The sequence below is a fragment of the Gracilinanus agilis genome, chromosome 1, assembly GCF_016433145.1.
Source record: "Gracilinanus agilis isolate LMUSP501 chromosome 1, AgileGrace, whole genome shotgun sequence".
Taxonomy (NCBI): domain Eukaryota; kingdom Metazoa; phylum Chordata; class Mammalia; order Didelphimorphia; family Didelphidae; genus Gracilinanus; species Gracilinanus agilis.
Window position 1 is genome coordinate 766,798,160 of NC_058130.1, and position 25,469 is coordinate 766,823,628.

Consider the following 25,469-nt stretch of genomic DNA (forward strand, 5'->3'; position numbering starts at 1 on the left):
GGCTGCATCTCTCATTGAATCCGTGGGGTGGAGCGCGGGCCGGAGGTCCGTGCTTCTTGTTAGCAACCCAGGACAGGATCCACGCACACTGGCAGGTGGCCAGAACCTCAGCTTCTCTGAGGGAGGAGCGGATGAGAGTATTTGCAGTCCTCCCTGCAGCGTAAACACTGGGTAACCATTAGCCAGCCGAGGCTGGCACCCTCTCCTGAGCCAGTGCCTGCTGGGAGACAACTCTCACCCGGAGCAAGCTTTCACCTGGCATCTACCTTACATGGCCTCTTGCCCTGGGGCCAAACAGACCAACCTAATCCCTTCTCCACAGCCAGTCCTTTAAGTATGTTCCCCAGCCCCCCAACAAACATCCCCAGAGCTCCTGCCACAGAACCTTATTTGACACAAATGTCCCTTCCCGTCCTGATTACCCTCCTCTGGAGCTCGGAGAGCTCAGCATCCTTCCTAACCTGGAAATCCATCCCTAAACATCAGTGAAGTACCTCTTGTGCCAGGCATTCTGCTAAGTTCTGGGGCTACAAAAAGGCAAAAGATAGTCCCTGCCCTCAAGGGGCTTGCAATCTAATAGGGCAGACAACATGCAAATAAACATGTAGAGGAAGCTGTAGATGGTAAAAATGAACAAAAGGAACTGGGGTGAGACGAAACCTTGGCATTTGGATTTGCAATTGTGCATCTGTTCAGATGGCTAGTCATAGCTTGGAATTCTGGAGAAGTGCCCCTCTCCTTGGACCACTTACCTACTGGGGGATGGCTTTTGGTCATGTATGTGCGTGTACGAGTACATACATGTTGCCTATTGGCTTGGATTTCCACTGTGCTCACCTTTTTCCTCAGTGAAACAAGACGGGTCCTTCCTGCTTCCCCTCTTTTCTCTGGTTGAAACCCTGCTTCAGTCTGTCTTCTATTGGTTCTGACTCCAAGATTTGTTCTGAGACATTTTTTCCTACTTTGTGGTTGTTTGGAGGTGGATTGGGGCAAGCTTGAAACGTCCCTTATTCCACCATCTTGACGGCTGGAATCGGAACTCCTATGATTTCAAACCCTTATCTGAGAAATTTGGGACCAAGACTTTCCCAGTTTGACCATTTCTTTTATCTTAACTGCATTCATTTTATTTGGGCAGAAACTTCAATGTAATCTCCATGATCTGGTTGGTTTCTCCATGACCTTTCAAGCATGACTAATGGTGGCTCAACAGTCACTGGAGGATATGGTTCACCTGGGCCAGTGGGCTTAAGTTCACGTCTAGGGGGATGCCTGGAGACATTTAAGATTCAATTCAGCAGGGCCACAAAGGAACTCATCCTCTCTCCCCCAATCCCTTCCCTCTTCTAAACGTTTCCTATACTATTAAGGGCACCCACTGCCGCCATCTTCCTCATGACCCAGATGTCCTCCTCAGCTTCTCTCCCTCTCTGCCCCATGCCCAGTCTGTGGCCAAGTTCTAACAGTTCTTCTTTCAAACAGTTGTTGGGGTTCAGTAGCCACAACAAATGATCTATTCGTGGGTGAACACTCAGATGGGAGGTTGAAGACTCGGGGAGAATGGGTGATGAGGGAAGAAGAAAGGGGACACAACAAAGGAAGAAAGACTCAGAGACAAGAGAATTGCAGCAGAAGCGCAGTCCTTATTGTGAGTAGGTTCTAACTGGGGTTGAACTCTGATAGAATAGAGCTCTGGAGAAGAGCTTCCTCATGTTCGGCCATACTCATTTTTGGGGGGGTTACAAAAGGGAAGAGGGGAAGGGCCAAAGGTGGTGTGACAAGTTGGGTAATCATCACAAGATGCACACTGTCTGATCCTAAAACAATAGATGTAGCTAACACCCAAAATCAGGAGTACATATGACCTAAGCTAAGGTTGTTGGTAAAACAAAGATATCTGGTCAGTCTTCCTGGGTCACAATTAGACAACGTTAAGGCCTGAACCAAGGGCATAGAACTCAGCTTGGTAAAAATGAGCACACAGCTCATAAGCGTGGTTTTTGAGTACCCCTAAAATATAATCAAGGTTTATACATGCTACATATCTCCCTTTAATTTTTATTTTTTAAAAATGACGATGATTAGAGTAAGAGAAAACAAAAATTCAAAAAAAATGGAAAAGGGAAAAGGAAAAAAGCAAAATCTCATAAAGGGTTAAATGAGTGACTGCAGGAAAACAATGTGTATAGAAATAATAAAAGAAAAAAAAGAAAAATATAAAATGAAATCTTAAATTAATTAAAAGATTCTAAGTTAAAAGAATAATAATTAAAAAAAATTTTAAGTTTGAAAAATGTGTTAAGATCATCAGTAGGCCCAAATGAATCTGAAATATATGTTCCACAAGCCTGTGGGATATTTTTAAGAGTATAGCAATTTTACCCATTGGCAGTTCAGGCTGTAGGAAGTCGTCAAGCCTTTAAAAGGAAAGAAGGGACTCTAGTTTGAGGTGAAACAGAAGTCTTATTCCCTTAGTCTGGTTATGCATAGAGTCTTGGGAATACTGGAGCCACATAAAGATTTTGTTGGAACTTTGGTACAAGGCCATCCTGTGTTTGAGGGTGTCAACCAAGACCTTAGCAATCGATGTCCATCCATTTCATCTTAGAATTGATACTCTGTACTGGTTCCACAGCAGAAGAGTGAGAAGGGCTAGGCAATATGACTTGCCCAGGATCATACAGCTAGGAAGTGTGAGTCCAGATTTGAACCCAGGATCTCCCATCTCTGGGCCTGGCTCTCAATCCACTGAGACACCCTGCTGCCCCCGCCCCAACAGTGATTTTATTTCTGACCCTTTTCCTTTTTCATGTCGTCCTTAACATTCAACAGTCTCAGCGTATTCCTAGTTTTATTTTTAAATTATCTAGCATTTCTTTTCTCTCCCTCTCTCCTTCCCCAGTGGAAAGGAGGAGGAGAAGAAGGGAGAAAAATAAGAAGAGAGGTAGAGGAGGAGGAGGAGAAGGAGGAGGAGGAAGAGGAAGAAGAAGGAGGAGGAAGAGGAAGAGGAAGAGGAGGAAGAGGAGGAAGAGGAGGAGGAAGAGGAAGAGGAGGAAGAGGAAGAGGAAGAAGAAGAAGAGGAAGAGGAAGAGGAGGAGGAGGAGGAAGAGGAAGAGGAGGAAAAGGAGGAAGAAGGAAGAAGAGAAAACCCTTGTATGTAGACTCAAGCAAATCAAATGAACATTGGTTTCATCCTGAAAGATGGTGGCCTTCTGGGCAGCCTGGAATCTTCGTTCATCTCCACTGTTCGGCGTCCTTAGGTCTTTCAGTAGTCTTTACCTTTACAAAGTTCTGGTTATTGTGGAAATTGTTCTGTTCACTCTGCAGCAGGTCATACACCATCTCGAGCTTCTCTGAAAGCATCCTCTGCATCACTTCTTCCACTGCAATAGTATCTCATTACATTTATTTCCCATGATCTGGTTAGCCATTCTCCACTGAAAAGGGACTCCTTGGTTTCCAGTTCCAATGTAGTATTGTGGGAGAAAACTTACTCAACTGTTCACACTTTTTGATTCACCATTCCTACTCCTGGGTATTTACCCCAAGGCCAGGTCAAAGCAAGAAAGGGTTCCTTAGAATACAAAATATTCACTAGAAGGGGCAGCTAGGTAACTGAGTGGCGATCGAGCTGGGCCTGGAGACGGGAGGTCCTGGGTTCAGGCCTCAGATTCTTCCTAGCAGTGTGACCCTGGGCAAGTCTCTAACTCCAATTGCCTAGCTCTTACCACTCTTCTGCCTTAGAATCAATTCTAAGATGGAAAGTAATTGTTCTATGCGTGTTTTAAAATATATATTATTTAATATTATGTATAATATTACATTATGTTATATATATTATATATATTCAGTAAAGCATTTTTTTAAAGAGTCAAGTCTCATTTTTTCAATTTAATTGTATTATTTTTTCTAATTAGCAGGCCTTTACTCTCCATCTTCCCCTCTCCAAAGGAACACAAAGGCCAAAGGAAAAGGCTCAGAACAAATACGCATATTTAAGCAAAACAAAATCCTACACTGACCACATTCTAAAATGTATGTCCATTCTGCATTTCAACTCTATCCCCTCTCCTAAGGTAATGTAGCAGTTAAGTGCTGGATTTGTCTGAAAGTCTTGCATTCAAATCCTGCCTCACTCTAGCTGTGTGCCCCAGGCTGATCTCTGTAATGTCTTGGATGCATGCCCAGGAAGATGACAGCCATCACCCTTGTCTATGGACAAAGCTGCCTTGGGACTGGACAGAGCCCCAGAGCAGCCATGTTCTCCGCTTCTTGAACCTGACAGTTTCTCAGGCTCTCCTTTGTCGTTTTTCCGATTGGTTTTTTGGCTCCAAAAGGATACTTGTTCTTCCCCTTCTCACTAAGCCTGATGGGAAGACGGGGCCTCGGGCCCCAGGGTCTGCTCTTCCTAAAGAGGGGGCTCAGGGGGCAGCTGGGTGGCTCAGTAGATTGAGAGCCAGGCCTAGGGATGGGAGGTTCTGGGTTCAAATCTGACCTCAGACACTTCCCAGCTGTGTGACCCTGGGCAAGTCACTTGACCCCCATTGCCTAGCCCTTACCATTCTTCTACCTTGGAGCCAATACACAGAAGGTAAAGGTTTAAAAAATAAATAAATGAATGAGCAAAAGGAAAAATAAATAAATGAACGGACAGACAAATGAATGAACAGGTAAATAAATATATAAATGAATGAATGAACGAACAGATAAATAAATGAAGAAAGGAAGGAAGGAAGGAAGGAAGGAAGGAAGGAAGGAAGGAAGGAAGGAAGNCTCTTTGGATGAGACCCAGGGAGCATCCCATCACTAAGATGTTTTCATTTCTAACATGGTAAATAGCAATAGACCTAACCAACGTAGAGAACCATTTCAGTCATGTGCCAGGATCACCAGGGATTGAGAAGTGGCACGGGGACCTCAGGGATCCTCTGGTTGTTTTTTTTTGTTCTATAATCCATACCAAAGACTCTCAAAGTGGGATCCAGGGTCCTGAAGGATTCCCAAAACCTTCTCAGGGAAACCACAAGGCAAAATATTCTTTATTTTTATTTTATTATTATTTAATTTTTATTTTATTATTAATGATATTAATATTATTTTAACAATATTAAAAGCTAAGATTTTTTCATTTCTAATATAGTAAATATCTTTTTATTTATCTAATATATATCTATATCTAATATAGTATATATCTAATATAGTAAAGTATCTATTTACAAAAAAGCTTTGTGGGGGAAGTCCTCAATCATTTTTGCTCCAGCCTTTTATTTTTACCCATGTAGGTCTACCTGCCTCATGTATTCCTCGATAATTTTTAAGAATGTAAAGGACACGGGGGCAGCTGGGCTACAGTCATTTGGCCTGGCTATCTGGAAGGCAACCAAACTCACCATGTGTGTAGGACTATCTTTTACCTAAAATCTTTCCCTCTTCCCCCTCTTGCCCTGTGGAAGGTAGGACCCATCCTCCTAGTCACCTGCGCTCACCATATCCGTGTCAGCCTCAATTCCTAACCCACTGGTACCTCTACAACATGCCCCTTCCTCTCTAGTGCCACAGCCACTGCTCCGGTGCAGATCCCACCACCTCCTGCCTTCGGGAATACCGTCATCACCACCCAAACAGCCCCTTTGCTTCAGGGCTCTCCCCCCTCCTGGGTCGCCAAAGTAGTTTTCTGGCAGAACAGGTCTGACCTTGTCTCTGCCCCATTCAATCCTCTCCCAAAGCCCTCAATTACCTCCAAGATCTTTTGGTTCTACTAATAGTAGCAGGAGTAGCAGCAGTCACTAATAAGAATAATAGCGAGCATGTATATAATTTCTGCTATGTGCCAGGCACAGTGCCAAGATAAAGATGATCTCATTTGATCCCCAAATCAAAGTCTGGAAGTATTATTATTCCCTGGGAATAGTAGAGAAGCAGAAGAAGTATTATTATCCCTGTTTTACAGATGAGGTGACTGTCTAAGACAGATTAAGTGACCTGCCCGGGGTCACGTAACTATTGGGGTAGAATTTGAACCCAAGTTTTCCTGACTCGAGATCCAGTACTTCTCCCCTTTATGCCCCCTAGCTGCTTCCCTACTAAAAAGGCAAAGGGAGAGAAGAACTCTCTAGTCTTGCTCTTGTCTCTTAAATCTTTGGACAGCCCGAACACATTCATGCCTCTGGGAAAAGCAAATGCCCAGGACAAGATTGTCTCCAGGAGAATATAGACATGCTCAGCTAGGTAAATAGTAAGTAAAAAATCATGTCATTTTTCTGAGTTGTTTGCACCCTGACTTTCCCCTTGCTCCCTTCAAAAGAGTCTGCAGAGCAAATAGAATCCTATTAATCATTGACAGATTCAGGAAAAAACCACATCAGACAGTGCTCGATTTCTCTTCCCACCGAAACTTCCCAAAGGAAACAGAAAGCTCTCACTCTAGTGGGTGAAGAACATTTCTGAATCCAGGCTCCGGGATCCTCAGCCCTAAAACCTCTATCTGGATTCCTCCTGTTCCAAGCAGAACAAAAATGACCTTGTTTGCCCCTAGAATGGCTTAACTCGGCTGTCATGTTCCAAGGGTCAAAGCTTCCCTGGATCCCTCTCCATGATGGGGCACCACTCCGGCCTTAGATGAGCCTTCGATCTGTGCCAAATACTTTGTCCATCGGGTTGTCCTCGGGAGTCTGGGGCCAAAACAGAGCATCCTTTTAGCTCTTTCAAATGAGTATCTTTTTTTCAAAATAGAACACCTCTCTAAAACCAGCATTTCTGTCTAGTTTTAATAAGCAACTTAGGTCTGAATTGTCCTAATGTGAAGCTAGAATGGGGATTGTGGAACAGATGATGCCCGACTTTCTGTAAAAGGAATCGAGTTCTGATAAAATGACTTTACCTGGCCCCTTTGGAGGGGAATCATGCCTGCTTCTCAAATGTCTATGAAGTGTGGTTTTCAGCAGGTTTTAGGAGAGCTGCTGAAAAGAGGCAGAGTGGAGCACTGGCAAGGGGGCTGGATTTAAGAGAACCAGGCTCTGATGAGCCAATCCTATCCCATCCCGTCCTATCCTATCCTGACAAGTCAGGCTCAACTCCATTCCACGGTGTCTGCCACAGGGTTGAGTAACCAGCTCAACAGAAGTTCACGTTAAGTATAATGGGTAAGGTATGGGGGACACGGATGGAACAAGTATGAGCCCCTCCCTGCCTTCAAGAGACATTCATTCATTTCAACACACAACCCCAACAGAATTCAAGGAAGGGTGAAGTGAAACAAAGGAGAGATCCAGATAAGGTGTCCAAGAAATATTTGAAAGTGGAAAGAACAAGGGACAGTTAGGTGGCTCAAAAGATGGAGCCAGGTCTAGAGATGGGGAGATCCTGGGTTCAAATCTGGCCTCAGACACTTCCTGGCTGTGTGACCCTGGGCAAGTCACTTAATCCCCATTGCCTAGTGTTGTAATACTTATGGATTTAACGCTCAAAATAGTTTCCAATGTCCAAATGCTTGACCAATCTGGATAATTCTCATTGAAAAACTTCCTCACCTGGGGAATAGCATTTTTCACAAATATACATTTAATATGCTCAGTGGTGGTATACTCCAGGACATTTAGGCCCAAGTAAATTTCAGCAGCTTTGATGAGTCGATCAAAAAATGTAGCTGGTGTCTCCTGATTGGTCTGCCTCACTTTCTCAAACTTAGACCAAGCATTAGGGCGCCTCGAATTTTTCTCCATAACCTTGATTAGTGATTTCCTTGCTTGTTTGAGCATTCTGTAAATAGGAATTGAATTTAGATCCAGCTCTTCCCAGGCTACCAGCTATGGTGTCATCCCTTCAGTATTTCTGGTTTCTTCCACAAACTTGTTTCTACTATGATTAGATAATATCTCCCCTAGGACAAACCAACAGTCCTCAAAATCAGGGTCCTGCGTCTTAATAAATGCCCAAAAGATCTTAAATTTCCCAAACATTGACACAATAGACCAATGGTACAGCAATACAGTTGTGTGCTATAATATCCAGAATAGTTATAGTAAGAACAGGTTGGGCTACTCAAAATTCAATATAATTCTGCAATACCTGGGTATGATCTTAAACCACAAGTATGGGATAAACAATATCCCTTGCCATAATCCCAGTTGCAAATAATCAATACAGTCTTCACTTACCATTTATCTTACAACACTAGGTCTTCTGCATTGGAACGGATACACAGTGTTGATTCTAAGACAGAAGTTAAGAGCTTTTGATTTTGTTTTTTGTTTTGTTTTTTTTTTAAGTGGAAAGAATCCATTCAAATTGGAGCAGGGGTACAGAAGATGTATGTCAACTGAACTTAGCCCCAAAGGAAGAGATTTTGAAAGGAAAAAGCGAAGAGATGCTGTAACGATAGTGTGTTTCATGAGTGCTTTAAGATTTAAAAAGTGCTTCAAAATTATTCTCACTGGATACCCTGTGAGGTTGGTGCTGTTATCATCTCCAATTTATAGGATAGAAAATTGAGGCAAAGAAGAGATTAAGTGAGTTGCCCAAGGTTGCCCCAGCTACTAAGGTGTCTGAGGCAGGATTTGAATTGGGGTCTTCCTGCCTCCAAAGCCAGTGCTTTCTTCATGATGTCAGAGAGCTGCCTTTAAAATACGTGAATGAATAAGAGAAGATGGTATTTCAAGTTCAGGGAACATCTACGTGTCCAAACTGCCTGGATCCCAGACCAGGCCAGGAAGATAGGCTGGTGTCTTATCGGGGAAGGTCTCCTACCCTGTCTGGGTTGTCTAGGTTCTCCCGGAATCAAGAGGGAGGGAACCACAGATTTCTGAGCAGGACAGACCCTTGCCTTTGAGGGCAGAAACCAGAGGAGTCCCAGAGCCCCGAGAGGAGATCCTTGTTCTAGCAAGAGGTGATGAGGCCTCTGAGAGGTTGGCAGCTGCTGTGTGCGAAGCGGGAAGGAGATGGGGAAGAAGGCTGCTAAGGACGTTAGAACAGGCCCCTTACGGAGACGAACACAGAAGTATTCACAGTGACTATTGATGCTGGGCACAGTTTAACCCCAAATTTGGCTTCTACGTCGATTAATACAACTGGGAAAGGGGGGGAAAAAGCCATCATATAGAAAGCATCCCCAGAACCCCAATGTCTGTAGGACTTAAAACACTGACAACGAACAAAATGGGGAAGAGGTACCGGAGCAAATCAATGGTTAACTGAAGTACTTGCCTTTCAGTGCGATCCTCCCTGCTCAGATGCCCTTGGATTCTGCCAGTTATCTGGGGCATTTCCTTGTGGCAGCCCTTTCCTGCCTAGAGGTGGATCTGGCAGACACTCAACCTTCATAAAGCGCCCACGATGTGCCAGGCACTGTGCTAGGCCCTGGAGATACTAAAAGAGGGCAAAGGCAGCCCCGGCCCTCAGGAACTCACAGTCTGGTGGGGGAGACAGCAAGCAAACCAACATATACGAAGAGAGCAGCTACCTCTGGAAAACTGGGGAGATAGTGAGGGGAGGGAAGGCTTCCTCCAGACAGGGACATTTTGGCAGGAAGTCAGTAGTGGAAGCAGAGGAGGACCTGGTTCTGGCCTTCGACCTCTAGGACTCGGGCAGGGGCTCTTTCCTGTAAGGTGAGGCGTTGGAAAGATGACCTGTGCCGGGCCGTCCTGCTCTAAATCCACAGGGCAGAAGTGGACGTCCGCTACCGAAGCCCCCACCTAACCTCTCAGAGCGTCCTCAGCCCGGACGCCGCAGGATGGGCTAAGGACGGGCGGAGGTCGTGCACGAGGGAGGAAGGAAGAGGTCACGTCACCAAACCAGCTGCTTCATGTAATGGTTTTATTTGATTATTGTTCAACAACAAAGTCCATGTCTTTCAGGGTGGATCCTGAATTATACCTTGGATTCCTTTCCTTGTCAAGAATAAAAAAGGTAACGAAGAAAAAGCTGTACTTTTGGATACCTAGAACCGTGGTAACTTAGAAGCATCGAACGGCAATTTCATGTGACAATATTTCTTTCTGGGATGTTGGTGGTCACGCAGAGAGCTCCGGCCCTCTGTGCTGATGGCCAGACACAACCACCACCACTGAAACCAAAAGTTAGTGTTGAAAAATGCACCTTTTACAATAAAAAAGTAGAAACCAATTCAATTTCCTTTGTTGTTTTGTTTTGTTTTTTTACGAATATAAAGTTTCTTGTAAATATGTACAGTCTTTTTTGAGCTATTCCTGTAGGAGGAAGCATTTCACAAATGAGACACAAGATATACACTTTGTAGGACTTGGGAAGCCCATTTCTCATGGAGATCTAAATGAAATGCAAAGACTGAAAGACCAATTGTAATGACCTTTCAAAATACTTGTGGACCAAGAGGCAAAAACGTCAGCAAATTTTCAATCTTCTGCTCTTAGTGGGGAGTTAAAGGATAACCAAAAAACAAACGAACAAAAATAAAACCACCCCGAACAAAACAAGCGACAAAACCCCGACTTCCGACAACACAAAAACCACAGCAGTCACGACATTTGCCTGAGGTCCAAATGAGGATGAGTTTCCCAGAAATCTGAACCCAACGGGCCCTAGAGAGGAGACGGAGGAGGAGGAACAGAGGACTCGGGCCCGGGGCAGGCCGGACGCCTGCAGAAGAGCTCTTTTGGCTCTCCCTGTGGCTGGAGCCAATCCCCAGAGCCCCAGCGGCCTCGATGGCGGCTCCCGGGCCGCGCCGTGAGCAGAGGCAGCCGTCGGGGAGGGGACGGAGGGGAAGCGGGGAGGGAGGCTGACGGGCGCTCCCGCGGCACAAACCCGCTTCTCGAGATGCTCCGAGGCCGGGGACTCAGCTCCGATGAGCGGATGGGGAGAAGCGGGCAGCCCCGCAGCACCCCAACACGAAGCGTCCGCCGGGCCGAGGCTCCGACCGTGTCTAGCCGAGGCGCGCAGGGGGGCCGTGAGCCGGGCCACGGAGGGGGACACACAGGAGGGCACACGGGGGTCACATTCAAGTGTTCTAGGCGGTGATTCGCTGAAATCCTTCTCTCCTCGGAAGAATAAGGCTTGTAGCATTCCCAGCGCTACAGACGGCCGTCCGGCCAGGCGCCCGGCCAGTCCCGAGGGTCCGGAGTCGCTGGCTTGCGTGGGGAGGATGACACGATGAGCGGAGCAACCGAAAGAGAGCAGCAGCATGCGGGGGGCCTGGACGGAGGCTCCCGGCCGCCGGGGAGGCTGGCCTCAGAGCGCTACTGCATGCAGGGCGGGCCGGCAGAACCCTGGAGCCGGAGCCCCAGGAGCTGGGCAGAGGGGAGGCGAGGAGGCCGATGGGGAGGGGCTGGCAGTTCGACATGGTGGTGGTCAGGAGCCAGAGCTGCAGCTGGGCTGGAGGCAGCTTCCCCGGGAAGGGGGCCTCGCTCACGCCGCCTCAGTCCCATTCGCGGGGTGAATGGAGGGTTCAGTCCTGCCCAGCAGGGCCCGCGGCGCCCCCGTCCTCGGCAGCTTAAAGAGCAGCGGGGTGCGGGGGCCGTCGGGGGGAGAGGCCGCGGGCCGGCCGGCGCCCCTCCGCCTCCCCCGCTGTCTTCACCGAGGAGGCCCGCGGGCTCCCGTGGGGGCCGCAGCACCCCCAGAGCCCGCCAGAGCTTGTCCTGCAGGCCAAGACGAGGAGGCGGTGCCGCCTGTGTTTCGGGCGGACGTCACACGGAGGACTGGTCCCAGACCTGGGAACAGAGAATGGGGGCGGCTTCAGGCCGTGCCTTTGGGGAAGGCCACCTCGGGCCAGGCCTGCAGCCAAGCCCACACGTGGGGGTGTGACAGCACCAGCTCCCAAATGCCCGGCACACTATTCCTCCCCGTCTGCAGCCCGACTTGTGCTTTCTTCTCCTTTTAAGCCTCTCAGAAAGCCGGCCTGCGGGGGGTCTCCTCCTCCTTACCTGTCCCTGCCCTCCGTAGGAGGCCCCAGGAGAGGAGACGACCCCCCCCACCCCCGTGAAGGCCGCCTCGAGCACAAGCCGCTCCCCCTTCTCACAGCCTCAGGTCCTTCGTGGACCCGTTCAATGAAGGAGAAGAAATCCGAGGCCCGGGAGGCAGGGAGGACACGGGACCCCTGGAGTGCGTTCTAAATCCCAAATCCACCATGAACCAGGAGCAGGGAAGAGCGAGTCCTGCAAAGCCAGGCTACGCCCCCATCCCTCGGCATACTCTGAATGTGCACAAAGGCCATCGCGGGGGAGAAGACTGCAGTGACCCCCCCGAGGCCGCTGCTGGGGGCTCCCCGACTGACCTTGTTGACTTGTGACAGCGGCGTCCTCACGGCCCCGACGGGCAGGCGGCCTCTGCTGCTCTCGTCGAACAGCCTCCCGGGAGACCTCTCCCTGCGGGTGCTCAGCATGCGGCCCGGCGACTTCTCCCTCTCGAGGGGCCGCCCGGGCGACTTGTCCCTGCGCAGCTCCGTTCTGCCCTCCCGGTAGCGGTGGGGGGTGCTGGGCTCCCTGGGGTGGCTGGGGCCCTCCGGGGGGGCCGGGCTGGAGGCCACGCGTTTGGTGATGTGCTCGTTGTAGGTGGGGGGGCCTCTCTTGTTGGGACTGCTGACATGCCAAAACAAAGCACAGGCGGAGCCCCTAGTGAGGAGGCTCCGGCGCCACCCCGCCCGCACACCTCCCCGAGGGGCACGGAAGGGGATCCCTCGGGAGACCGGCCCTAACGGACGGCCAACAAACGAGCTACGGCCGAGCCCCGTAACAAGAGAGACGCAGCCCGGGACGACCCACAGCCCTCAGCCCGGCCAAAGAAGAGGCCGCATGGCTGAGGCGTAAAAGGGCAGCCACAGACGACCCTGCTGGGACGGCCGGGAAGAGCCAGCTGGGCCGGGGGAAGAAAGGGATTCACGGCTGGTGGCAGACACAGAGCCCAAAGAGGACGAAAAAAGCCCTTTAAACTCACTTCCTACGGACTAACCTATTCTTATTGAATTGAACTCTAACTGAATGGAAAGGAGGTTTTCTGGTAGAAATAACAGAAAACACGAAATGCGCCTTGGCTGAGAATGACCGCGCAGGCTGGCGGCCCTGCCTGGAAGAGTCACACTGAAAGGTAAGCGAGGGACGCACGAGGTGAAAGCAGAGAAGCCCTGGACGAGAGGGAAGTGAGCAAAACCAGAAAAGTGCTCTCTGCTGGGAGCCCAGCGAGGCCAGCCGGGAGACAAGGGCGGCGACAGTGCGGGGAAATGAGGCTGTCCTCGCAGTGGCCCCTCTGCTCTAGGCAGACGGAACATGGGCTGGGGCCCAGCGAGCCCTGTCACACTCAGCTGACGTGCGGTGAGTCTCTCTGAACAGGTTTTTCTTCTTCAACTTTTTAAATTCTCTGTTATACAAAGGATTGCTCTCTAGTAAGGAGACCACATGGGGAAAGGTGGGACAGATAAAAACAGAAGGTATCAATAGCTTTTTTTAATTTAAAAGAAAAAAGAGAATCTTTACTATAGATAGATTCTAAGGCAAAAGAGCAATATACAGGGTAGGCAATGGGGGTCAAGTGACTTGCCCAGGGTCACAAAGCTAGGAAGGGTCTGAGGCCAGATTTGAACCTAGGACCTCCTGTCTCTAGGCCTGGCTCTCCATCCACTGAGCCACCTACCTGTCGCCCCAAAAAGAATCTTTTGCAAGTCATGCCTGGCAGACTAGAACTTGGTAAGCAATATCCATCCTACCCTTCCAACCTTAGAGCAGAATGACTAAATTTCCACTCCCTGAGGCCATGAAGACCCGCCTGTGAAGCAAGAGCTGAATTCACAAGACACCAGACTTGACTCCAGCTCAACTGACTAAGAGTCAGAACTAGACAGAAGTATAGCTTGGGCCAGTGAGAGTGCACTCCACATAAAACCTAGGGGAGAAGAGTCTACAGGTTCTTCCACCTACAGGAACACCTCACTGGCCTCACTTTGGGCTTCAGGCTTTGGTGCCTCTCCTCACCCATCCCCAATGCACCCTGCTGTCCTGGGAAGGAGTGAGAGTCCACAACCTGCCCAAATCCAACTCAAGAATAAGCTGCTAACACACCTGGTAGTCTTAGGTTGATGTGGGTCGGAACCTTAAGAGTTTGCTATAAAGGTAGAAACTGTCCATCAGGACCTCCAGGCACTCTAGTGTTGCTTCGGTGCAATATGCCCAGAGTCTGGGGAAGGAGCCCCACATGTTCTTCTAGATGCAGGAGCCAGACAACAGAATGAAAGTTGAATTTTGATTCTGAATGTTTCTTTTTATCAATACTGTAACAGAATGACTTTCCTGTTGCTAAGTGGGGTGCCTTTGCTCCCGCCCCTGAGGGTCCGTTCTCAGTTGTCTCCACAACCATGTGCTACTGACCTCCCTGAGAGTGCTCATACCGAATGCCTTATGTGATTCCTGGCAAGGTCACTGCACAGTGCTAAATGTCAGGCCTTGCTGAGAGAAATAGGAAGTTACAGAGAACAATTTATTGGCTACTAATGGAGATAAAAGATTAAAGACAAGCACTCGGGCTAGAATGGCAAGTGTTTCCTTCTCAGCCATTTATATAAACTGACATCTTGGAAGGCCATTCCTTAAGTCAACTTCCTTCCTTCCTGCTTTATGAGGCATTTTCACTGGACAAGTTTCATCTACTGTCTCCAGTTAGTCCGAATACTGTTTTCCCTTCCAGGACATCTAGATCTCGTTTTGATGCAAGTTCTGTGTTTGAGGTAAATGCTCCTTTAGCTCCCTGGCTAAGAGGTATAGACAGCCCCAGTATTCTTGAAACTAAACATTAATCTTTATCTAACTATTTCCTAATGGTTCTTCCTCTGGAGGTAGAGAGCATTCCCTGTCATGTGTCTTTCAAGTTTCTCCCAGATCATTGCATTGCTGAGAGTAGCCACGTTTTCACAGAGAATCATCATACAATATGGTCGGTATCGTGCACGGTGTTCTCCTAGTTCTGCTTATTTTGCTCTGCATCAGTTCCTGCACCATCTAGCTTTCTACTAAGTTATGAACAGTTGGCTGGGGTAAGTAGCTGGGTAAACCTTAAAGTTTGGACTTAAATTCTATATGTAGAGCAATAAGATTTCTTGCTGCTTCAGAGAGAAACAAACCCACCCAAATTTCAAAAATCCTAGAGCTGTGTTAAGCATTTTTAAGAGGAGCCCAACATATACAAGAAACACAACCAGCCAGCTGTCAGTCCAAGAACACCATACCTGCGGGAGGTGGAAGACCCTCTGGGGTGCTCACCACTAGACTCCTTAACCAGGTTTCCTTTGCAGCAGATGACTCTTAATTTGTCCTGGTAGGAAGATGCCAAGTAAATTGCTCCTGATGAAATCGCTGGTCCCAAATAACGAGGATTTGGAATTTCCAAATGAGCACGTGCAGGCGTTCTGAGGAATGAATGGTTTCTAGTTACTATATTGCATTTTTATATTACTTCAAATGGTGTGTGTGTGTGTGTGTGTGTGTGTGTGTGTGTGTGTGTGCAGGCATACATCCATGTACAAAACACACTATGCCTGGTAGAGATTGGCTTCCTACAGAGCACAGGAGGACACTTACCCCAAAGAAGAACGTGCCTGAATCTCAATCACTTCAAGAGAGTTGAAGTGCGTCACAAACAGATAGGGCTCTCTGTAGGCTGGGTCATCATCATGGAGGAGGGGCACAGGACAAAGAAGCTATATTAGTACAGATTCCCATTAAACTTGGCTGTTCTAATAGTCACGTTATTCTCTGATTCCCATACAAGGATCGTCAGGAAGAACAGGGATGGAAAGCAAAGAGGAAGGTGGCTTGATCTACTTTCCCTCTTAGGTTTTACTTCCGGACTAGACTTGATGATTTCTGGACATTTAAAAGAACTGACTAAAAATACATAGAGTGAAGAATCCATATTTCATGCCTTTTCTTCTGGCACAAGAGCTCCATCCAGTATCCACACTAGAATCAAGATTCAGCTCCCGCCTTGGATCTGGTGTTGAGTAGTTACTGGTGACTCAGTAAACAGCTGCCATTGTCATGCTACTCCTCTATGACTAACAAGACTTATTACTCCATGGGCCCCACAAACACAGAGGCTGAGCCAGAAGACGTTCCTGCCAGAACCCATTCCCAGTTCCTGCCACCATCACATCCCACCTACCGAAGGCCAAAGGCAAGCGGCTCCATCTCAGATCATCGGTGCGGCTTCGTCTTCCATAAGAGTCCACAAACACACCAAATTCTGCGGTCAACAATATGGGGTTATTTATAGGTAAGTGTGGCTGAGGGTGATAGATCCTGGGACAATCCCTACTGAGACCAACAGCACTCCCTTCCCTGCCCCTGCTAGAACTTCAGCACAAAGCAAGTAGTTCCACTTCATAGGGCACTGTTACTTCTCGTGCTGTGACGTGACAAATCCATAACGGACTGAGGTTCTGGACTTATACTGTCCGTACCATACTAAAAACTATACAAGCCTGGAAACCAAAAGCCCCAAGCCCTCCATTGCCAGCCCCCTCGGGGTCATCCAATGAACTGGACCCAAGTAACCCCAACTTGACCAATAGAGGCAACACAGTTTATCTCATCCTAGACAACCACCCTATAAGAGATTGTCCCCTTCTCCACCCAGATGGAGACCCCTAGCCATCCACTGGTTTCAGGCTGCCCCCTTGATCTCTCTCTTCCCCCCCCCCCCCACCCCACTCCACTGCCACAGACCTACTGCCAGGTCTGACAAGGGGCTGGGGAAATGGAGACCACATAGACCAAAAGACTTTCTGGGGACCAAGTCTCAAACAAGTCAGAAAAGTGGTTTTTAAGCAGCAATCGAAAAATTAGAGATGGGAAGATGGAGGTGACTAGCAGCTGGCATGAAGATGAGAATCTGGAGAGAGTGGTGCCACATTTGGAGAATCTAATTAGAATTCCTTGCTGTAAAACTCTACTTTCAACCTCCCATCAGGAAATAAAGAAATACTGAGGTTCAAGAAATTACAGAACATGCAGGGAGGTAACTGCAGATCTCTAAAAGATGACTTACCATGGAAACAGAGCAGGTACTCTTCCCTCTGCCCTGCACTGTTCACCTGTACGATAGTAACAGGGAAACTATTGGAGGAAGAAGCAAATACCGCAGGGGCCAAGGAATGATCATTCTTGTCCAGAAATTCTGTAAAGGGGGAAGAAAGTCAATAAGAGCATTAGGTCAACAACACCAGGTCTGATGCAAGTCCGAGAAATGTTCTTCCAGTCTATAAAATGTTGGGAAAATCCAGAACTGAGACGAGAAAGCCAGGCTTACCCTCCAGTGTATACTGCTTCATTTCAATTTCATAGAATTTGTTTGTCCCAATGATGATACTGTAGTTAGTGAAATGTATACAGCTACAGGGCTCAGAGGTTTCTATCTCCTGCAGAAGAAGGAAAGGAAAGCAAAACACTCAGACACTAATGGAAGGTTACGGGTAAGCAACCGTGAAAACTCCATTTTCTATCCTTTTCTCAATCTTAGCCGTAAGCATTTAAAGCAATCTGACAGCTTCCCCAAACCTAGCAACACGTTCGCATGCCCGCCTCTCAAATTCGTCTGTGTACTCTTCCGTATCCGCTGCTCACCAAGACTCCACACTAGGAAAACAAAAATGTCTGTAGCCAGACAGAAATGTGTGTTTCTGGATGAGCTCTAAGGAAAAGGTCACAGAGACAAAGCTTTCCTCCAAACAGAAAAGGAGAAGCCTGGGAATGCCTCCATCCTAACGATCCCTGCTCACTGCAGGCCCGCCTGACTGCTTTTTGGTCCTGAGCATGAGCTGATGTCCGTGGCCAAGATGGAAAATGTGACTGCTCTGAGCAACTGGAATTCACAAGCTCGGGTCACCCACCTACAATGTTTGGAACACTCAAGCAGTCCTTCAAGAAAAAGTAGCAGCAGTTGCAATCAGAAGCATGCTCAAATTCAGGGGTTCTCATGGTCTTGCCTCCATCCCCTTTGCAATCTCACTGCCCCCGGGGCTTTGGAAAGGCTAAATTAATGGCAGTGCTCCACATGGGTGCAAACGTATTCCCCATCTGTATGCTGTAATCCTTACAAATGTTTCCATTACTCCACAATAGGAGAATGAATCTGGATGATTTAAACTGCTTTAATGAATATTAGAGTTGTAAGAAATGGGACATTCACTATTTAAGGATATGAGCTTTCTCTAATAACACAACAGATGCCATCATCTAATAAGTCTTGTCCACATTTTAGTTATCGTCTCCATTCTCTATGGTGGAATATTTCAAAGTGGAGTCACCATTATCTTTTTCGAATAGCTAAAAATAACAATTACGAAAAGATAAAAAGAAATTGAGGTCTTCAGGGGCACCACTGAGGTCTGTTATGTTTTGAGAGGGGGAGAAAATTGCCCTCCTTCTTTCCTAGGACTGCAGTCACCTAAAATCAAAGTTCTGTTCCAGCTTAGGCAAAGGAGACAGTAAACAACAGAGAAGCTAAGCATATGGGCTATCCCTGTCCTACCTGGAGGTATCTTGAGGAGGTGACTCTGACTCAGGGAAGTGAGACAATCACCATGGAAAGCCACATCTGTAGTGCCGAGGGCCAAATTTCCAACCCCAAAGAACTGGGGCCAAAGAAACTGGCAGGGCAGACCAGATGGAGAGCAAGCACTCGGCCATCCCAGGGGCATTACACTTACTTTCCTGATGCAGTACTTGCTGAGGTTTTCGTTGTAGCGGAGAAGGACAACTTTATTAGGCATGGCGGCACAGATGCAGAGTCCATTCTCAATCTGCAGGGCAAAGGAGAAAAGCCCCATGAGCCCCCAGACTCACTAACCACCCAGGAAAACACTGCAAAGGAGTTTGAAGCAAATAGTAATGAGCAGAAAAAGGAAGAGGTTGGTGAAGGTTGGTTCAAAAGTGAAAATCTTTTTCTAAGACCTTTAGGATCAGAAGTTATCTCTCTGACTCAAAATGAACCCCCAGGGAACCTGCACAGCCAGTCATCTACATCTAGGAGGTACACAGTTGTATGTTGCCTCCACTACTAGAATATGAAGGTAGAGACAATGTTTCTGCCTTTCTTTGTATCTGTAGTATTCAGAATAATGGCAAGGGAGCAAGGTGGCTCAGAGGATAAAGCCCTGGGCATGAAGACAACTCACTTAACACGTCCGTGCCTCCATTTTCTCGTCTGTAAAATGGGGATAATAATAGCACTTCATTCTTAGGATTATAGTGAACTGGTTGTGTTTCCATTATCTGGGAGTTCCCAATATCAATGAAGTCACAGGTCCAGTAAGGCACTGAATATGTGGCATGCATGTGATCATGCATTATGATGAGGAGAGGTAAAATGGTTAAGTCAAAAGAATTCTGGACCTGAAAAGTTCAAATTCTTGCCATGACACTCAAATAGAAATCAATAGTTACACAGCCTTTACATGGCACTGTCTAATGGGTATTTATCAGCTTTATGACAACGGACAAGACAATTCACAACTTTGGTGTTGGCAGGAAAATACTATCTACTCGACATCTTTTATGAGATGTTGTGAGGAAAGCACTCATTCAATCTCAGCTCAGTTGAGACTGTCTGCATATTTTGCCTTTCTTATTTATATTTGATGCTTCTGAAGGTCAAGGACTATGTCCTCCTCGATTCAGTTATTTAAAAGACAGTGATTAAATGTATTTGCCCAGGATTTCCAGAATGCTGTCTAATTGCTGGTGTAATCAGATAAATAAAGCATAGTCCCTGGGGCTCGCGATGCCCGGGATGCTGTGGCTGCCGGCGGGGTGGGGGGTGGGGCACTTACCTTGCCAGCGGCAAACAGGTGGCAGCCTTTGACGGCTTCAAAGACGCTGGGTGTGATGTCCGGCTGGGCGGGGAGGTGAGACTGTGCGAGGGACTGCTTGACTTTCTTCACATCAACAAGGCACAAGGCCCTCTCTTCTCCTAAAGGGCAGAGAAGCACAATTCTCCATCAGGGTGGAGGCCCACAAGGCACCGGAGCTTTCCGAGGCACTAACTTTCTACGCACGAGAAAAGCTAGTCAGAAGTGACTTGTGGGCTGAGGTGAAACAGCCAGCCTTAACTGAAAACACAGGCCTTTTTTCAATGAGACCCCACAGGGCTCCTCAATAGTTGGTCAGCAAGAAACTACCGTCCTCCACAGTGGAAAAAGAAGGACCAGGCCAAGAGAGCTCACTGAGCCCCTCGTGGAAGGCAGATGTGGCGAGGCCCACTGAAACTCTGCCCTGGGGCACTCTCTTCCAAAGGAGTCTCTTCACCCCTTTTCCTCAAAGAAGCCAGTCTAGGCTGGAGAATGATTGCCAGACTATGCCCAGAGCTGGAATCATCTGCAGAGGAGAGGGAAGGAGCAGCTCCTACTCCAGGCTCAGGGTGAGAGTGATAAGCAGGCTACTCCCCTGAGGGGTAAAGGATACAAATAATAATAATAATAAGCAGTATTTATATAGCACTTCAAGGTGCTTTATATGTGTTATCTTATTTGGATCTCAGAACAACTGTGGAGGGAGAAGCTCTTATTATCCCCATTTTCCAGATGAAGAAACTGAGGCTGGATTTAAAATCAGGTCTTCCTGATTCCAAGTGCCACTAAGCCCTGGCAAGGAAAGAAATGAAAGTGCCATTTCTCTGGCATGAGACCTGCTATCATGAGGAGCTTTTCCAGGTCCTTGATGATGTAAATTTGGAAGACGGCACCCACACCTGGGATGTGGGTCAGGGAATTCTTCAAGACATTCAGGGCATAAAGGCCTTCCTCGGTTCCAACCAGCACCACCTGCAAAGTCAGAACAAGTCCCAAAGAGCGCAGGTGAGTCAAAGACTGCTTTTATTCACCTTGCATAGTCTCCCCAAAACCCTGAGACAAAAAACAAAGGAATCTCCGTGTTTCTGCACGGTGATCCCAGCCCCACCTCGGATACCTGGTCACTGAAGGGCAGAGTACAGTTGATGTCCAGGCGATCCTCCCCTTCGAGCTTCAGCAGGGAGTTCCCGAGTAGCTTCTTTTAGTATGTAAAGAGAAAGAGACAATGCCCAGTTGTGCAGGCAGCAGCCTCGCCACCGGTCAGACAACACTTACAGGGCCTAGAGAGCTGGACAGGAGCTCCACAAGCAGAAGCCGGGCATCCTCACTGAGCCGCGGCTCACAGTAAGGCGCTCCAGGAGCCCTGAGCCACCACCCTGCCAGACACGCCACGAGGGAGGAGAGGAGGGGAGGGGCTGCATCTGACCCACAGAAGCTGGGGGGGCTCCGGAGCGCCTCCTCGCCTACACCTCGAGCTCAGAGGCTGCCAGCCAGTCTGAGGCCCTGCCTGGGGCATGGACAAGCTCCTGACACAGACTCTATGATCCGCACAGAGCTCACACGTACACCATCACCAAAACAAGCAACGCGCAGCTCCCAGAGAAGACAAGCAAGGCGAGCGCCAGATGCTGGCATTTAGGGACTTCCAGCTCTCTGGCACAGACACTGTGGCTGGCAGACACGCATATGCACAAACACACGCACAAACACACGCGCATGCAGGGCTCCCCTCATTCACCAAGTCCCAAAGCTGGACCCGGAGCCTTTCCCTGATTCCTCCTGCACGGCGGTGCCCAGCAGGTGGCGCTATGAGCTAAGTACGAGCGAGACGGCCACAGAGGCGCGTCTAGACAAGCAGGAGGGCCGCCCCAAGAACCGTCCCCTGCAGTCCGCTCCACTTCGGGCCCTCAGCAGGGCAGGGCGCCCGGAGCCAGAGAATGCGGAAAAGCTCTGCTTTCCTCCGCACTGCCATGATCGCAGCAGGGGGTCTCCTGAAGCTGAGGCCGGAGCCAAAGGCCGCCAGGGCAGGGAGGCTCCAAAGGGCGCCAACATGGCTCCGGAGAGCCGGAACCTTGTGGGCGCCACAAGGAAGCCGCCCCGCCGGCTCAGTTACCCATTTAGCCCATTTCAAAAGGGAGAAGCCAGGGGGCTATTTATACTCACAGCGTCGGCCTCTGCCTTTTCCCTAGAAACTCTCCCACCTGCCACAACTGCCTCTAAAGCGGTGACCCAGCGCTGCTTCTCGGGGAAGCTGGGGGCCAGCAAGTACAGCGTTCTCCCGGGCCAGCACGTGGTGTGGGGGTGAGACTCCATCTTCATGATGTACGGCACATCTGGGGGACAGACCGACGTTACTGTCCTCCCCGCGGCGCCCAGAATGGGGCGGCTCCTCGGATCACAGCTGGGAGGCAAGCAGGCGCCCCCTTCTCTGCTGACGGGTGCTGCCTCCTCCCATCCTCCCAGCGTCCCTCCCTCCCTCCCTCCTTGGAGCAGGCTCCATGCACCCTCTCACCTGTCTTGGCTGTATTTGCCAGTTCAGAGGCTCCCACAGCTCCGTGAATGGAGACGTCCCCATCGGGAAGGCACAGCTCAAACTCTTCCACTGGCCTCTGTCCAGCTTGGTGTAAGGAGGAAGAGCAGAAAGAGAAAAGGAAAAAAAGGGAAAGAGAACAAGGGAGAGGCAGGGCCGGATGTAGAGAGGCGAGAGCATGGACAGAGGGGAGAGGAGACAAGGGGGGATGAGCGCTGTGTGCTCACCTCCCTGGGGAAGCTGTCGGCTGTCTGAAGGGAGACCCAGGACAGGGGAGGAGGGCACCGACAACCCTGATGGGAAGGGGAACAGAAAACTATGGCCAGGCAAAAGGTCCTGCTCAGGGAGCCCAACCCCTCGTAGCCTGGGTTTACCTTCTCTGGCCTCACTGTCATAGATGAGCACTTTTGATCCCTCCAAGACAATGTACTTTCTATCCCAGCCCTGTTGTCCTCGTTTATTATTTCTGAAAAAAATAAAAATTAAAAGGATGTTTTAGTCTACAAAATTCTAGCCCGGGGAAGAATCCCAGAAAGCCAGACCTTGCTTGAGGTTCTTAAGAATGGCAGCTGCCAAATGTGCCAAATGTGGGGCCAACAGGGCTGGCCAGGTCAGCTTAGAGGAGCTCTCAGCCTCCTGTGCCAGCACCTGCCCAGCTGAAGCACACTCAGCAGCCTACCTTGGCACCTTCATCCATCCTTCCAGACGTAAATTGGTGCTTGGCTCCTTGAGCTGCAGTCCTGGGGAGTTCATTTTGTCCCGGCAGAAGGCTTCAGTGAAGTGTGTGGCATACTCGGCGGGCAGACCACAGGTAGCTGGCAGGCACGTTGAACACTTCGGGTGGCACATTACTTGGCATTCTACAGAAGAGAGGAAAAACACTTGAAAACACTCTTAGTCAAACCAGACCTGTTCAGCTCTTAACCAGTCGGCTCCTGGGCTTCTCTAGGCCACCAGCTCCCAGCAGCAAGTTTTTCTCATCTGAAGCCCCCTCCTCCAGGGATACTTGAATGTGCCTGTGTGCCAATCTCCTACACCAAGAGAGAAAATAGAAAGGCACACCTCTAGAACCAAGGTTACAAAATGCCACTCGGACTAACTGCAAACGTTATGTTAAAAGAAAGATGCTGGCTTGGCGTCCCAGTTTCAGTCAGAACCAACACATCTCCTGAAGACAAGCCTCCTCTGACAGAAATACATGAAATCCCATGGTTCCTGCCAAGACATCTGCACAACAAGTGGCAGCCATGTGCTAAAATATAGAAACCTATTTCTCTAACACAAAGGGAGAATAATGTCTTTGTTCAACAACTCCTGTTATCATGAGGAACTTCTCTAGAGCCCCTGAAAAAGAGAGACTGGGCCAGAGGGAGAGAAAATATACTTCTGTTAATTAAAAAATAAAATGAATGAAAACATTTAAAAAAATGTTTTAAAATCGATGCAGTGAGCAGAAAACACAGATAGCTACCACCCACTTACAAGACTTGTTCTTACCAAGACATTTGGATGCCTGACGTCCAAAGTGCACAGTATCCAGACACACCGCACACTTCGTTGCTCTCATGTTTAGTCCCACATTGAATCGGTGTGGGATATTGTGGTGCATTCGCTCTTTTAGACGCCGATTGAACTCTGGGAAGGAGAGAAGGAAAGCTCAGATCATGACAGAAGAGGTTGCTTAATGCTATATACACATCTATATTTAAAATTACAATTCATTTAGTCATTAACTTTTAAGTTACTATTCAGAAATATCTTAAGCTTCACTCGCACGAGGTTTATAATAGTTCAAGGATCCCTAATTTCACTCAACCATGCAGATCACAAGTCTTTAATACCTAAGTAAATAGTATTTCTATATTGCTGTGCAGCAGCCTTCTCTGGCCTTTTGGCCACTCAGTCCTTGGTTGATGGGCACTTCAATGGGTGCTCATTTCTAGTAACCTGTCTCTGTAATTCAGGTTCTTCTCACCAGGGCCAGGAGGTAACCCTGATTCTCAGGGGATGAGCCATTAGAACAAGACAGAGACCTTGAGCCCCGGCCTGATGGTGTACCACATCTCTACTGCCCAGAGAGGAGTCTCAGTTTGGGAAGGCTTATAAGACAGGTTGGCTCACAGCAGGAAGGACGGAGGTGCCAAGGGTGGATGGCAGTGATGGAAGGGCCCAGGCCAACACCCATGAAATCCCAGGTCCTCCCGTTTCAAATGAACATATATTAGTCCCATTTATTTTAGGTGAATAAAGCCGACTTTTGAGACCAAACAAAATCTTATGCTGCAAGCTGCCACATCCGCTTACCTTCTGGAGTGGAGGACTCTTTTCTCCGACTGGACGGTGGAGCTAGCAAACTGATTGGGTTGGGCTGGTGTTCTGGCGACCTCACTATCGCAGACATGACAATTTGCTGCCGCGCCGTGGCTGGTGTGGACGGGTGGGGGTGATCTGCTGCTTTACGATGGGCAGCTGGAGACAGATCAAGAAAAAGCCTAGTAAGGCCCCGAGAAAGGGGCAGAAGCACAGCCGCCAATCTGCTGGTTTGCCCTCGCGTCTGGTCTACAGAAAGCAGGCTGCCCTGGGACTGTCTTTTAAGCAGGTGAAAAAGGCGGCCACTCGAGGCGTGGCCTAAATGAAGCGGACAGGACCCATGTGCAGAATGCAAGTGGATCTCAACCCTCTACCTTTGTCCGAGCCTGGAGGGAGTCAGTGCCTTTTGGCCCATCGAGCTCCTACCTTCCTCCCGGGCCGATCGCAGCTCACTGCGGGTTTTCTGGAGTGCCTCCTCCAGCTCTGCACAGCGGGCCTTCTCCTTCTCCAGGGCTGCCTTCAGCTCATTGTACTGCAGAGGAACCTGTGTGGGTAAAGCAGGGTCCTCTTTCCGTCGACTAAATAAGCCCTAGCAATGGAAACAGAGATAACTCCTAACTCCTAGAAATTGGTGCTTGAAACTAGCTAAAGGAAAGCTGCCAGGGTGCAAACCACAAAAGCCAGCGGGCATACTCACTGTAAGTGTATTTATAACAATGCATTTGAAGGGGGAAAATGTTAGGATGAGTCACAGTCAGCTCTTCCCAGCTGTAAAAAATGGGGGTGTAGAAGTTTTCAGCAAGAGGGTTAAAGATGCTTAATTTGCCACCA

The 25,469-nt window shown here is 48.6% G+C and overlaps 1 protein-coding gene across 2 annotated transcripts in view; it reads right to left on the reverse strand.

The window, feature by feature from the left end:
- Positions 1 to 11,654: 11,654 nt before the first annotated feature.
- The window catches only part of CIT (citron rho-interacting serine/threonine kinase), a 161,247-nt gene continuing 147,432 nt past the window's right edge, over positions 11,655 to 25,469 (reverse strand). For both annotated transcript variants that reach the window (XM_044658832.1, XM_044658831.1), the window contains 18 exons: positions 25,065 to 25,227; positions 24,633 to 24,797; positions 23,826 to 23,963; positions 23,008 to 23,188; positions 22,703 to 22,794; positions 22,311 to 22,415; positions 21,962 to 22,131; positions 20,916 to 20,996; positions 20,635 to 20,770; positions 19,781 to 19,920; positions 18,659 to 18,751; positions 17,260 to 17,368; positions 16,999 to 17,127; positions 16,114 to 16,194; positions 15,531 to 15,609; positions 15,179 to 15,358; positions 12,242 to 12,545; positions 11,655 to 11,678 (listed from right to left, as the gene is read on the reverse strand). In XM_044658832.1, coding sequence (XP_044514767.1) covers positions 11,655 to 11,678; positions 12,242 to 12,545; positions 15,179 to 15,358; positions 15,531 to 15,609; positions 16,114 to 16,194; positions 16,999 to 17,127; positions 17,260 to 17,368; positions 18,659 to 18,751; positions 19,781 to 19,920; positions 20,635 to 20,770; positions 20,916 to 20,996; positions 21,962 to 22,131; positions 22,311 to 22,415; positions 22,703 to 22,794; positions 23,008 to 23,188; positions 23,826 to 23,963; positions 24,633 to 24,797; positions 25,065 to 25,227 — 2,370 coding nt within the window. The remainder of the gene's footprint in view (positions 11,679 to 12,241; positions 12,546 to 15,178; positions 15,359 to 15,530; positions 15,610 to 16,113; positions 16,195 to 16,998; positions 17,128 to 17,259; positions 17,369 to 18,658; positions 18,752 to 19,780; positions 19,921 to 20,634; positions 20,771 to 20,915; positions 20,997 to 21,961; positions 22,132 to 22,310; positions 22,416 to 22,702; positions 22,795 to 23,007; positions 23,189 to 23,825; positions 23,964 to 24,632; positions 24,798 to 25,064; positions 25,228 to 25,469) is intronic.